Source organism: Erpetoichthys calabaricus, chromosome 9 (genome assembly GCF_900747795.2).
Source record: "Erpetoichthys calabaricus chromosome 9, fErpCal1.3, whole genome shotgun sequence".
NCBI classification, from domain to species: Eukaryota; Metazoa; Chordata; class Cladistia; order Polypteriformes; family Polypteridae; genus Erpetoichthys; species Erpetoichthys calabaricus.
Genome location: NC_041402.2, coordinates 38812134 through 38828039, shown reverse-complemented (window position 1 = coordinate 38828039; position 15906 = coordinate 38812134). Strand labels below are relative to the sequence as shown.

The 15906-nt window shown below is 36.0% G+C and overlaps 1 protein-coding gene across 4 annotated transcripts in view; it reads right to left on the bottom strand.

Annotated features, from left to right (window-relative positions):
- The window catches only part of slc12a4 (solute carrier family 12 member 4), a 148795-nt gene that overhangs the window by 34434 nt on the left and 98455 nt on the right, over positions 1–15906 (bottom strand). For all 4 annotated transcript variants that reach the window (XM_051932150.1, XM_051932149.1, XM_028809320.2 and 1 more), the window contains 5 exons: positions 13065–13119; positions 8949–9079; positions 5254–5495; positions 3845–4059; positions 1729–1893 (listed from right to left, as the gene is read on the bottom strand). In XM_051932150.1, coding sequence (XP_051788110.1) covers positions 1729–1893; positions 3845–4059; positions 5254–5495; positions 8949–9079; positions 13065–13119 — 808 coding nt within the window. The remainder of the gene's footprint in view (positions 1–1728; positions 1894–3844; positions 4060–5253; positions 5496–8948; positions 9080–13064; positions 13120–15906) is intronic.

Here is a 15906-nt window from a genome sequence, read left to right as displayed (position 1 = left end):
CATCACAGTGTAGAAAACTGCACTACCTATCACATTGTAGATGATGTGAAGGATGCCATGTCCCACATTAAAGGAACACAGTCTCCAAAAGAAAAAGAGCCTGCTCTGCCCTTTCTTATATAGTTCCTCTGTGTTACGAAACCAGTCTAGCCTGCAATTAGTGTGAACCCCAAGTACTTGTAGGAGCACACCACCTCTTTATCCACTCCCTGAATAGAGACCGGACATAGAGGCTCTTTGGTGTAACAAAATTCAATATGTTAAGATGCAGATACTTCTCTTTGTACCATGAAACAAAGTTCTTCACCTGACTCCTATATAATTATGTGTAAACGAAAAGGGACACTGGATAAAATGTGTAAATGATATCTTCAAAACATTCCATTCCGCTTTGTCTTATTAGTTTATAAGCACAGATTCCTACTATTATGAAGGGCTCTGTTTTCAAGTGTCACCTTCGGTTTAAGGCTGATGTTCACCTGCTTTTTTAAGTGGCTGTTCATGAATCATAAGCACTTCATTCTTTGCAGATGTACTGCAAACAAAAATAAAAATATTAATAATTAGAAGGAATGTGAAAAGGCACATATAGTTAAATGTATACATAACACCTAGAATATTTAATCTATGTTTGAATATATACAGAATATACAGTATATACTTTTTATTATATTAAGAATTTATATCTTTTTGGCTAATTTGACAGCCCTACTGTAGATTTCTTTGTTATATATTGAAAGAATAAAGCTAATACTGTATTTAACGGTAGCACAATGAATGAAAGGAGGCATGGCTGCAGCTCCATGTGAGGAGTGGTGTGGACGTATACTGTAGTCCATGAGTCTGATTCTGAACTTGTTGTCAAAGGAACAAGTGAGCAGGAAAGAGCATTTGATATGGACAGAACTAATACTACAGAAAACAAGTATTGGTACCATTTCAGTACTTGAGGATTGATGTGTATTGACAATTAATATTTTTGACAGCCCTACTATGCTGTGAATCATAAATAGGTTAGTGGATCCAAACGTTACTTTTACCGAGCTTGCCTTGGTCATCAGAACTGTAACAACCGCAAGTGATGCCCAGAGATTTATTTTTTCCAGGAATGCTGCTGCTAAGTTTTTTAGTCTCCTTTTTCCTTGTGTTGTCAAATGACTATATCTTAGTTTGAATTGACTTTACACTGTCAGTTTGTTTTTGTCACTTTTACTGTGTGCTTATCCTAGTTTAAAAAATGTACGGACTAGCAAATTAATACATTATAGCTGTAAATTTATACCAGCATTCTGAACTTGGACATAGTGAAGAATGCTAAACAAAAATAATCTGAATTGCATTGAAATGAACACTAACATTGTTAGGAAAAATCTGGGGAACTGGTACTGTATAATTATCTATCAAAACTAGACCTACAAAAATGCAAATCAAAATAGTAATTAGCTAATTATCAGACCGGTGAGGGACACAATCATATTACTAAACTGTGCAAATTAGAATAGAATTCAAATTTTAGGTCGAAAAGAACAGCTTGTTTTGGAATAAGCAGAAGAATATCAAGTGATCTAAAAGCAACCCCTTTAAGATAGTTTGTGTGTTCCTATAATTACAGAATGTTAAGTAGTAATGTTAGCTTGCACTTTTTCAACAAACTGAGCTAATTCATACAAACCAAAAAATAAATCTACAATCAAAAACAGAAAAAACTCAAAGTACGAGGCCTCTTACCAGTAACTGAAGGGAAGAAGATGCCAAGCAGCACAGTGAAAGTGGTAGTGATGTCAGCAGACACATACAGGTAAAAACTGCTCATTGATCCATGAATATCCACTGATGAAATGCTGGCCTTCTCCAGAATCGCTCCTTTTTCCAGGTAAGAGCTCCACATGTTTTCTAGAGGATAACAAATTCCCCTATTTAATTGTTTGAAAAAAGAATTACACTGCTGAAAGTCAAGTTAGATTTGTACACCTGCTATTCTATAAATCTTTAGACTATTGTTGAACAAACAATTCTACTGGCTTCCACCACAGCTACCAATTGAACGTTAGCAGCTTGTCTTTCAAATTTTAGAGATGCAAACCACTGACTTAAGTACATATTTTAAAAGGAATTCCCTAAGCACCTAAATGAAAATTTACAAGTTAGATATAGTACAGAAGTAACTCAATTTATTTTGTTTTCACAGTGATAGTCAAAACCTTTCAACAAACATGCTAGAAGCAGATTTTATCAGTTTAAAAAAAGGAATACATTTTCACAGAGATGACATGGAAAATTGTTAGAATCTTTTTTTTCACAAATTAGTGGGATAGCAGTCTCATAGGCAGGGTAGGCTAGTATTCCAGTGGAAACAGGTTGAAATCCCTGAGAGTATATCCTAAGTTTGATAATATTAATTAAAAAAAAGTCTTGTTTCTGCCTTAATATGCCTAAATAAATTCAACTATATTCGACATTCTAGGCCTATATGTGTCATTATATTTGTAATTGATAAATTGTTTTCAATGATGCAAACTAGTGGGATCAAGTAGTATTTTATTTGAAAGATAGACCCTTATATAGTGAATGAAAAAAGGATTATGACTATGATTATGAAAAAGAGATTTTTTGCTTTCATGGCATAACTTAAAAACTCTAACATTTTAATAATGATTTTACAACTAGACTGATCAATAAAATCACTTTGCACTGACATTTCCAATACCACTCTACTGTTCATGCTTTGAGATTTAAAGAGACAACAACTTGGTTTGTGAACACATCATGATGATGTTGCCTTGTATCTTTGCACAAATTTAAATGCAAACAAAAAGTCTAAATAAGTAACAAAGTTGCATATGGTGTGGAAAACCTGGGTAAGGAACAACGCATCAATTGAGAAAATGACTACTGCCTGAAAAGAAAGAGATTTACTTCTTTCTAATGTATAGTACCTGTAACAAACCATCGTGTGGACAAAGCCTCTTGTGGCCACTATAAGAGAAAACTTTCAGCAAGAAAATTGATATTATTTAAACAGAATACAACTTCCTTCAATTAACCAGAAAGTTTCAAGGATATAACTTTAAAGGTCTTTAAAAAATATAAAACAGTAGCATTGGAAAAAAGAAAGAAAAACATTAATAGCACTTAGTTCTGTCTAATATATACTGTTAATGCCATAGGACTTCTAGAAGCAATCTTCTGAAAAACTACATAAAATAAATAAGAAACCAAGCAGACATGAGCTTACAAGACTTTCAATACAGTCCATAAGGAGTAATGCTATGGCAGACACTGAAGAATTCGTTATGCCTTAAACACACACTTCTTCAGTTAGGTGACTGGCAGCAAGATGGGTTGGAACAAAGGCAGATGCACTGTGTGAGGAGTAGGTTGAACTAGTCCAGAGAGGATCTTGATAGCTTCACAACCTCTTAAATTTATGTATAAATTATAAGACAATATAGAGTTACAAAGGATAAATTCATATCAAACTTCTCAGGCATTTAATTGTATAATACATACTGTATATAAGCCAGCATGTGTTCTGTTGGTTACAGTGAATACCTTCTTATTATTTATTTATAGGTAAGATATTTGTTGTACATCGATTGGTTTAGTCTGCAGCCAGCCAACTAGACTATGGTGTGTAGAAGTATTCAATCATGCTTTTACTTATATTGACAAGGATTCCTCACATTTTAATTTTTTAAGTGCTATCAGATAATGACAATATATAACATACTGTGCTGTATGTCTAATAAGTGGGTAGACTTATCCATAAACATGTTTATATGGCGATTTCATAAGACATCAAGTACAGAGTGGGAAATGATGAAAATGGCTTTTCTTGACATACCACGTATAATGCTACTTGCTAGTCCAGGGATGCCTTGTATTTCTGTTATGTTGTTATGAATAAAATAGTCGTCACAAGTGTCAGCAGTCAAGTTTGTAGAGCCACAGAAATTCTCCCACAGTCTGCTACCAATTGTAACATTATCTTGCACAACTGTCCTTGCGCAGACATCAAAAAGGTCTCTAGACAAGGTTCTGTTCCCCAGCATGCATATCCTAATAAGACAAAGCAAAAAATATGGTGAAATGTAAACACCATCATTTTGTTTCTGCAGAACAACAAACAGGCTTCAGGGTATAAATAGTTATTAAGCATTACTTTCCAAGATTAAGTTAGTCATCAAATATTGTTCCCAGAAATATGCAAAACAAACATATCACACCAGTATTCTCCAAAATAATATACATATTCAATGTACATATATTGTTAGATCAGAGATTAATATGTAATACTTTTATTAACTGGGCTAGCTGTCTGCACACAGCTATGAAGTACTTAGTATGCAATTATATTCCTGCAACTGCAGGAGAGTCCTTCATTGGCAGAATATTAAATGTAATAAAAAGCCTCTAAAAATTATATGTTATTGCTTAATTCACTTTATGGAAAGTGACGAATAATGAGTTCTAATCTGAACAACTGCTGTGACTTAATTTCAGTGGAAACATTACTCTTAACTGGTTGTCAAGACAGGAAAATGGAACATTAAGGCTTATACTGATCAAATGCATTATTAAATCAAGTAGCTGGTAAATATTCATAGTAAACAATCACTTGCACACTATTGACTGACATAACTGTTATTAAATTGTATTTTCCACAATATGAAGTTAAGTCCAGCAATGAAAAGCAACAAACGCTACAGTTAATATTCATGATACTATTTTCTGGAAAACAAGTTATTTTTTATTTTCACTTTCAAAATAGATAACATCACTCAAGTATGCTGGTAAAGGATAAGAAGGCACATGTTCTTATACACAGTGGAAATGTTTTTGTAGGGCAAATATATAAATATACAATTATTCCACAGACACATAATAAAAAATAAAACTTTGGATCTCTGACAGTTAAGGCTAAATCTTTACAGTGTACCCAATCAAGAACTGTTTATTAAGATCCAAAATCCACATAAACTAATTTGTGATTGACAGTTTCCCAACACTGAAATAAAAATACAATACTGTACTGCATATATTTTATATAAAATGAAATATTTTCCAGAATGACAAATTCCATTTTTATGGATTTTAATTTTAAATAATAAAATATATATTTATTTTACTAGGCACACATTCCACACAAACAATATCATGAAATTGTTTTGAAATTTTAAGAAAACAAAGACAATGATTTGGGTGATTATATAATTGACATTACTTTTTCAGGGAAAAAAAAAAAAAACTTACGGAAACTCTGGTGGATCAAAAATAGATTTGATTGCTCCAGCATATATTGAAAGTATTGATACAATTACACAAGCCAAGAAGAGAGATGCAAACTTATTAACATATTTTACACCAACAAAGACAACCAGAGCCATGCAGCTCAGGAAGATGGTGCCATAGACTCTCATGTTGTTAAGCATGGCGCTATCTCCATCATTCACATCTTCAGCATGGAATATTGCAGCCTTAGGAACAATATACTTCTGAAAGACAAACAGGGAGAGGGATAATTAATGCTGATGCTGGAGATAATAACATTTTTAAAAAAATTAATCAGGTGACATTTTGAACAATAATTACAAAAAATGTTTTATTATTAAGACCGAGTAAAAATGATCAGGTATTAAAATAGCCATTTATAAATTTGTACTTACATTAATATAAAAGCATAAAATTACCATAAGTAATATATTTAGAGGTTTGCAGCAACAGACACCACAAACGTAGCAATCCTTAAATATCAGCTTCCATGCAGGATGATGAGAACAATAAAATTGTGCTGCTTATGTGCCTCTCTATTAGGAAAGAAATGGGTCAGCTGCCAAGTTCTGTGACTCTTATAATTAAACGATATACATTACTTTTTTATTTATTGTTGGTTACATTAATATTACTAATCTTTTGGAGACACAAGAAGAATGGATTTTATTGTGCAATGTAAACAACGTAAATCTTGTCTTTGATATACCTAAAATGATTACATGAACTATTCACATACGATATACAGTACATACCTTAGTAAATCGCTTGCAACTAGTGCAGAATGCAGCTGCTAGAATCCTTACCAGGAAAAGAAAATCTGAGCACATTTCTCCAGTTTTGATGTCACTACACTGGTTAACCTGTGTCATTCAGAATTGACTTTAAATTCTGCTTATGGTTTATAAAGCCTTAAATAATCTCGCCCCATCTTATATATCGGAATGTCTGACACCTTATATTCCAAATCGCAACCTCAGATCCTCAACTGAGTGTCTCCTTAGAATTCCAAGAGCAAAACTTAAAAAAAGTGGTGAGGTGGCCTTCTGCTGTTATGCACCTAAAAGCTGGAATAGCCTGCCAATAGGAATTCGCCAGGCTAATACAGTGGAGCACTTTAAAAAAACTGCTGAAAAAACATTACTTTAACATGGCCTTCTCATAACTTCACTGTAATATAAATCCTGATACTCTGTATATCCAATTAATTATAATAACTATTCATTCAAAATCTGTACTAACCCCTACTCTCTCTTCTGTTTCCTTTTCCGGTGTTCTTTTGGTGGTGGCGCAAGCACCGTGATGTTTCAACAGTGATGGATGAATTAAAAGCCAGAAGTCTGTATGACCATCAACATCAAGTGACTCCGTGAGAACCCTAATTACAAAGAGGACTATTTCATTTATGTTAGGTAGAATGCCCAGAAGGGACTGGGCTGTCTTGTGGCCTGGAACCCCTACAGATTTTATTTTTTTCTCCAGCTCTCTGGAGTTTTTTTTTGTTTTTTCTGTCCACCCTGGCCATCGGACCTTACTCCTTTTCTATGTTAACTAATGTTGTCTTATTTTAATTTCTTATTTTGTCGTTTATTTTTCTTTTCTTCATTATGTAAAGCACTTTGAGCTACTTTTTGTATGAAAATGTGCTATATAAATAAATGTTGTTGTTGTAGTTACTTTAAACGTGAAATGTACAGTATATACCCTAAGTTCTTGTCAATAAGCCGCGGCTTATCTAAGGAAAAAAGTTGTGAAAATGAAAAAATAGAATATCGGCTTATACATAAGTCCGGCTTATACATCCATCACGGGGGTTGTGTTCCAGAGCCACCCGCGAAATAAGAATATCCGCGAAGTAGAAACCATATGTTTATATGGTTATTTTTATATTGTCATGCTTGGGTCACAGATTTGCGCAGAAACACAGGAGGTTGTAGAGAGACAGGAACGTTATTCAAACACTGCAAACAAACATTTGTCTCTTTTTCAAAAGTTTAAACTGTGCTCCATGACAAGACAGAGATGACAGTTCCGTCTCACAATTAAAAGAATGCAAACATATCTTCCTCTTCAAAGGAGTGAAGCAAACAAATCAATATGTCTGTTTGGCTTTTAAGTATGCGAAGCACCGCGGCACAAAGCTGTTGAAGGCGGCAGCTCACACCCCCCTCCGTCAGGAGCAGACAAAGAGAGAGAGAGGGAGAGTTTGTTTTTCAGTCAAAAATCAATACGTGCCCTTCGAGCTTTTAAGTATGCGAAGCACTGTGCAGCATGTCTTTTCAGGAATCAGCTTTACAAAAGATAGCAACGTGAAGATAATCTTTCAGCATTTTTAGACGAGCGTCCGTATCGTCTAGGTGTGCAAACAGCCCCCCTGCTCAATCCCCATACGTCAGGATCACAGATAGTTAGCGCAAGAGAGAGAGAACAGTAAGCCGGGTAGCTTCTCAGCCATCTGCCAATAGCGTCCCTTGTATGAAATCAACTGGGCAAACCAACTGAGGAAGCATGTACCAGAAATTAAAAGACCCATTGTCCGCAGAAATCCGCGATATATATTTAAATATGCTTACATATAAAATCACAATTTAAATGACCGCTACGCGCTCGTGTTGACTCGGCGACGCCCAGAGCAGAAAGAACGCGCTCCGGCCGCTCCAACCGCGCCATGCGGGGAGTGAGAGAGACGGCAATATCTCACACTCTCTCCCCCCTTAAATAAATTAAATGGGCGCGAGTGAGACCACTGACCTCCCTCCCTTCTATTAGTTATAGGTTATAGTACGTTCGGCTTATCCATGAGTCCGGCTTATCTATGATACGATTTTATTTTAAAAATTCGTATGATTTTTGGTCTCCGGCTAATACATGAGTCCGGCTTATAGACAAGAACTTAGGGTACTGTACCACAAAAGAGTATGTTCCTTAATACAAATTCCTCTTTACTATTTAAACTTCAGGCACTGCCTGTCCTCCCCAGTGATTTACTAAAATAAGCATTTTGCCTCACTCTCTCCCTTATAGCAATAGGCTTCTACAGTACTCATGATTTGCCATTTTTAACTCATTTGCCATGCAGTTTGCTTAATCTGTCACTAAATAATGCTCGACTTTGTGTACTACATGAACACTGTTTGAATCTAAACTTGAGATTTTTTCACCCAGGCAGTGTTGCATGCTTTAAACAATTTGGTTCAAAAATTTACCAAATTCATACAACATCCAGATTAGGTAAGCAGTTTGAGTAGTCATTTCCTTTCCTTTGCTGTTCCTCTGTGGTTTGTCTGTCTATCAATCCTTAGTCACTTTTTCCACCTTTCTACTTCACAAGAGAGGGTAGTGGAGATGAACAGACTATACAACCAATCACTTAAGCTGAATCAGTTTTGTGAACACTGGACCATATTGTTGTGGTGAAGCAAAAACCAGACGTTTTTATTTACACGATGGTCTATGTCTCCATTGACTCATGGTTACCAGCATCTAGGGATACAACCTTAGCTGTATAGGAGAACTGAAATCTATGTCTGGATTGACAACACTCAATCAAGGCAGCCTGGTCATGTATGTTTTTTTTTTTTGCTGTACTAACTCACTCTCCTGAAGTTGTTTTCCTGGTTAAACAATGTCAAAACAGGCAGGTAAGTCTATCATTTCAAAAATGTTTTTAAACTTACCAGTAGAATTTCTATGGCTCCTAAAATGTACATAGCTGCAGCAAATGTTGTTCCCAAGTAAAAACAGAGTCCTACAGCACCACCAAACTCAGGACCAAGAGACCTGGAGATCATGAAATAGGAGCCTCCAGCTATATACAGGAAACAGACAATTGTAATTCAGTCACAGAGAAACATTCAACCTGACTTTGATAAGACATGCTAGAAATTGTTCTTATAGCAAGGGAAGCTTAGAAACTAAAAGCCAGTTGAGATTTACTTACAACCCCAATTCCAAAAAAGTTGAGACGGTGAGTAAAATGTAAATAAAAACAGAATGCAATGACTTGCAAATCTCAGAAACCCATACTTTATTCACAACAGAACATAGAAAACATATCAAATGTTGAAACTGAGAAAATGTACCATTTGAAGAAAAGAATACAGTGCATCCGGAAAGTATTCACAGCGCATCACTTTTTCCACATTTTGTTATGTTAAAGCCTTATTCCAAAATGGATTAAATTCATTTTTTTCCTCAGAATTCTACACACAACACCCCATAATGACAACGTGAAAAAAGTTTACCTGAGGTTTTTGCAAATTTATTAAAAATAATAAAAAGCCTTTGCTCAATATTTTGTCAATGCACCTTTGGCAGCAATTACAGCCTCAAGTCTGTTTGAAAATGATGCCACAAGCTTGGCACACCTATCCTTGGCCAGTTTCGCCCATTCCTCTTTGCAGCACCTCTCAAGCTCCATCAGGTTGGATGAGAAGCGTCGGTGCACAGCCATTTTAAGATCTCTCCAGAGATGTTCAATCGGATTCAAGTCTGGGCTCTGGCTGGGCCACTCAATGACATTCACAGAGTTGTCCTGAAGCCACTCCTTTGATATCTTGGCTGTGTGCTTAGGGTCGTTGTCCTGTTGAAAGATGAACCGTCGCCCCAGTCTGAGGTCAAGAGCGCTCTGGAGCAGGTTTTCATCCAGGATGTCTCTGTACATTGCTGCAGTCATCTTTCCCTTTATCCTGACTAGTCTGCCAGATCCTGCCACTGAAAAACATCCCCACAGCATGATGCTGCCACCACCATGCTTCACTGTAGGGATGGTGCCAGGTTTCCCCCAAATGTGACGCCTCGCATTCACACCAAAGAGTTCAATCTTTGTCTCATCAGACCAGAGAATTTTCTTTCTCATGGTCTGAGAGTCCTTCAGGTGCCTTTTGGCAAACTCCAGGCGGGCTGCCGTGTGCCTTTTACTAAGGAGTGGCTTCCGTCTGGCCACTCTACCATGCAGGCCTGATTGGTGGATTGCTGCAGAGATGGTTGTCCTTCTGGAAGGTTCTCCTCTGTCCACAGAGGACCTCTGGAGCTCTGATAGAGTGACCATCGGGTTCTTGTCACCTCCCTGACTAAGGCCCTTCTCCCCCGATCGCTCAGTTTAGATGGCTGGCCAACTCTAGGAAGAGTCTTGTTGGTTTCGAACTTCTTCCACTTATGGATGATGGAGGCCACTGTGCTCATTGGGACCTTCAAAGCAGCAGAAATGTTTCTGTAACCTTCCCCAGATTTGTGCCTCGAGACAATCCTGTCTAGGTGGTCTACAGACAATTCCTTTGACTTCATGCTTGGTTTGTGCTCTGACATGAACTGTCAACTGTTGGACCTTATATAGACAGGTGTGTGCCTTTTCAAATCATGTCCAACCAACTGAATTTACCACAGGTGGACTCCAATTAAGCTGCAGAAACATCTCAAGGATGATCAGGGGAAACAGGATGCACCGGAGCTCAATTTTGAGCTTCACAGCAAAGGCTGTGAATACTTATGTACATGCGATTTCTCAATTTTTTTATTTTTAATAAATTTGCAAAAATCTCAAGTAAACTTTTTTCACATTGTCATTATGGGGTGTTGTGTGTAGAATTCTGAGGGAAAAAAATAAATTTAATCCATTTTGGAATAAGGCTGTAACATCACAAAATGTGGAAAAAGTGATGCGCTGTGAATACTTTCCGGATGCACTGTAGGTAATTTTGAGTTTGATTGCAGCAACACGTCTCAAAAAAGTTGGGACAGGGCCATGTTGAACACTGTGTAGCATCCCAACAGTCCATAAATGTCTGAGACCAGAAAAGACCATTTGCTGGACATTTGGGAGAGGAGTGTTGTCCCATTCTTGTCTGATACAAGAATCTAGCTGCAGAACAGTCCTGGGTCTTCTTTGTCATATTTTTCATTTCATGATGTGTCCAATGTTTTCAATTGGGTGAATGGTCAAGACTGCGGGCCGGCCAGTTCAGCACAGGAACTCATCTACTACAAAGCCAAACTGTTGTAATTGATAAAGTATGCGCTTTAGCATTGTCTTACTGAAATATTGATCTGGATGGGATCAAATGTTGCTCTAAAACCTGAATATACCTTTCAGCATTGACAGGTGCCTTTCTAGATGTGCAAGCTGCTAATTCCATGGACACTAATGCACCAACATAACATCAGGGATGCAGGCTTTTGAACTGAGTGCTTATAACAAGCTGGATGGTCCTTCTCCTCTTTCGTCCAGAGGACGTGGCATCCATGTTATCCATAAAGAATTTCAAATTTTGATTCATATGGCCACAGAACGGTTTTCCACTTTGTCTCAGTGCATTTTAAATGAACTTTGGCCCAGAGAAGATGGTGGCATTTTTGGATTATGACCACATATGGTTTCTTCTTTGCATAATAAAGCTTTAATATGCATTTGTGGATCACAAGGCCAACTGTGTTCACAGACAATGATTTCTGGAAGTGTTCCTGCTCCCATGCAGTGATTTTCATGACAGAATCAGGCCTGCTTTTAATGCAGTGCAGCATGAGGGCCTGTAGATCGCGGGCATCCAATATCAATTTTCACCCATTGCGCACAGAGATTTCTCCAGATTATTGGAATCTTTGATGATATTATGTACTGAAGATATGAGATATTCAAAGTCTTTGCAATTTTACATTGAGGAACATTATTCTGAAATTATTCCACAATTTTTACATGCAGTTTTTTTGCAGATTGGTGAACCTCTGTATATCTTAATTTATGAGAGACTCTCTTTATTATGCCCACTTACTTTTCCAGCCTTTTGATCTTTTTTCAGACATGTTGCTGCCATTAAATTCAATATCAGCAAAAAATTTTCACAAAATAGTAAAATTTCTCACTTTCAACAACCGAGATATTTTCTATGTTCTATTGTGAATAAATATGGGTTTATGAGATTTGCAAATCATTGCATTCCTGTTTTTATTTACATTTTACACAGCATCCCAACTTTTATGGAATTGGGGTTATAAATTTGCAAAAAATGCACTGACTTATTTCAAAAACATACGCCCTCTTTAATATTTTGCAAGTTTTATTATTTTCAAGTAGGTAGACTTGGTTGGTGTGTTGTGTAGTGTGGGGAAAGGACTGGAGATTTGATATGGTCCATTTGGTTCTGTCCCTGTATTTAATATCCTGTTTCATCAAAACTACCTTTTTATATCCAAATGTATTTAAAAAAAGGTTAACAACTGCAGTGAATACTGATAAAGCAGCTACTGATAAAGGTATCTACCAAAATATACAATAATAACACTGAATAATAAAGAAATTAGTTTAAATATATTGTTATTTTTAGTTAGGCTTAGATTTGTTAGGCTTAGAAGGTGGCATAAAAAGAAAATGTTTTAGGTTTATCTACCATACGAATTATCTTTAGTTTGTTTGCCTAGTACACCTCAACTATAGACCTCACTAGAATTAAATACACTTGTTCAGATGTACATTGGCAAGGATACCTATAAAGTTTATAAAGTAAATACATTAATTACAACAAACACATCCCGCCTGTTTAAAAAAACAAAAGAATAAGCAATTTAAAAAAAGTTGCAGTTCACACTATGGAATATATCACATTTTTTACTGTGTACTATCTACTTTATGTATTTAATATAATCTGCAAAACAATGACTACTGAGAATGTAAATATACTGAATTGGTAAAATTGTCCTGCCTTCTGTGTGCATAACACTGCTGAGAAGGGCTTTGAAACATTACACTGGCAAGGTAAACAAGATTGTTCAGGTTAATCTACTTTTACTAAGTAATTTACCTGGAACAACACCATTGGTGGCAACTGCACTCATTGATATGGCCGTCAACAATGTCTAAAAATAAAGCAAGAAAAAGAAAAAGTAGCAACAAATTCATAAAAAGATTATTTTTTTCTGGAATGGCTCCTTCTTTACCAACACCTTTTTTGACATTGTTGTTAAAAAGTAAAATTTACTGTCCTGACCGCTGGTTGACTTAGCAGACTGAACAACCACAAAGGGAAATTTAGCATCTGGTTTATTTGTATTGTTGAAAATAAGCTTATTTAAAGGCTCAAATCAGAATTCAGAAAATACAGAAAGTTCTGGTGCCCCGTGAAACTCTAACAGAATAAGCAGACTCACAAAAAGTAACGGACAGATGAATAAATTCAAATGGAGTGGGAAAGTGGTGAGCACAGTTCAAATCTCTGTGTTTTTGACTATTTAAATTAGGCAGATTATTTTTTTCCTTAATGAGATATTATTAAGAGCAGTGGACTGGCGTTCTATTCAGGACTAATTTCTGTGTTAGGATTCTGCTTGCCTGCTGTGATTTGCACACTAGGTTCATTTTCTTCATATACTGAAAAAAGTCTCAAGATTAATGAAGACTTTTTTTTATTAATTACAGATGTAGTTTCACACAAGAGGCAGCATATGATTAAGTCTGCAAACTGTTTATCTACTATAACAGCTATAATGTCTGCAGGATTTTGATTCATCAATACTTGCAGGCATACAATTCTTTCTTTACAGAAAAAAAAAACAAAAATAACATGCACTCGAAATGCTTTATAATAATTCTCACAAATGTTAAACATACTCAGGAGAAATTAGCCAAGCAAAAATGTCAAATATTTATGGTCATTCCTGTTCACACTAGGTGCTTTTAACAAAAAAAAAAATCATTAGATAGTTCTTTACATATTTACAAACAATTTTTTTTGGATAATGTTTCTTCAGCAACTATAAATGTAATAAATATTTCAGTTTAATAAAAGTATAAGAGATTTTCTTTTCCAACCTCTGTATTTTGTTGGATATTACTTGAATTTGTGGTTAAAATTGACAACAGACAATGTCTTTGTGGGGTTTAAACATTTTTCCCTATAAAGAATTTCTACATGTACTCTAGATTTCTCCTACATACACATTGGATGTATTACTGATTATAAAGTGTGAGAGATGAGTGGGTTCAGTGAAGGAATCGCTCCCTATTAAGGGTTAGTTCCTGCCTTGTGTCTGATGATAGACTCTGGCCCCCTAAAACAGATGATTCGAGTAAGCTGGTTTAAAAAATGAACCAAGTAATTTATATATTTTCTTCATAGTAGTCTTCCAAGATAATCTCTGTGTGTTGTTTAAGTGATCACAGACTAAGCCAGGAATCCAAACACCTAGGCACTTTTAAGAATCCACAGAGAAGGAACAATTCAATACAAAAGGCTTACTGTACACAGATGTTATTAATAAAAAGGATAGAAAACACAAATACATTAGAAAAGTATGCATTCAAAATAGAAAAAAAGAGTTAATTTTAATAGAGTTGTTCCACCATGTTGTAGTATGGTGTAATGACACTAAGAAAATCCAATTAATGTATTAAATTATTGATGAATGAAAAATTTCAGTGTCATGCAAAAGTTTGGGCACATTTGCTTAAGATGTCTGTTACTGTGAATAGCTACGTGAGCAGAAGATGAACTGATCACCAAAAGGAATAAAGATAAAGATGACACATTTTTCAGTATTTTTTGTAAGATTTAGTGCATTGTTTTTGTTCAGTACAATTCTATAGTGAAAAAGGGAAAGGAGCACCATGCAAAGGTTTGGGCACCTCAAGATATTTGAGGTCTCTGATAACTTTGACCAAGTTCTCAAACCTTCATTAGTTCATTAGGGTTATGTCTTGTTCACAGTCATCATTAGGAAATCTCAGGTGATGCAAATGTCCAACTTGTATAAATTCTCTGACTACTCAAATACTTGTTTCAACAATTAGCTGCCATGATCTGCTCTAAGTAGCTGCCTAACACTCTGAAAAATAAAATAATGGATGCTCACAAGCCAGGGGAAGGCTACAAGAAGATAGCAAAGCATTTTCAGGCAGCTGTTTCATCAGTTCTTAATTTTATTAGGAAATATCAGTTAACAGGAACGGTGGAGGGTCAGGTTGAGGCCTAAATGACCAAGAAAACTTTCTGAAAGAAATGCTCATTGGAATACAAGAAAGGCAAATAAAAACCCCTGTGTGACTGTAAAAGACCTTCGAGAAGATTTAGCAGACTCTGGAGTGGATGATGCAGTGAATTCAGCTCCTGAAGTTTGCAAATGAACATGTAAACAAGCCTGGTGCATTTTGGAAACAAGTCGTGTGGACTGATGAAGTCAAAACAGAACTTTTTGGCCACAGTGTACAAAGGTATGTTTGGAGAAAAAAGGGTACCAAATTCCAGGAAAAGAACACCTCTCCAACTATTTAGCATGTGGGGGAGATTGATCAAACTTTGGGCTTGTGTTGCAGCGAGTGGCACAGGGAACAGGTCATTGGTGGAGGGAAGATATTTATTTATTTTTTATTTTTATCCATCCTCCATCCATCCATTCATTATCCAACCCGCTATATCCTAACTACAGGGTCACGGGGGTTTGCTGGAGCCAATCCCAGCCACCACAGGGCGCAAGGCAGGAAACAAACCCCGGGCAAGGTGCCAGCCCACCACAGATTTTTTTATTTTTATTGATTTTTAATTAGAAACAAATAACATTCTACAGTCAAGACTAATTTAACAAATCAAAGCAAAATTCAACCCACACCCAAGGAATGCATTCAAATAAATACCAGCAAATTCTGGAAGC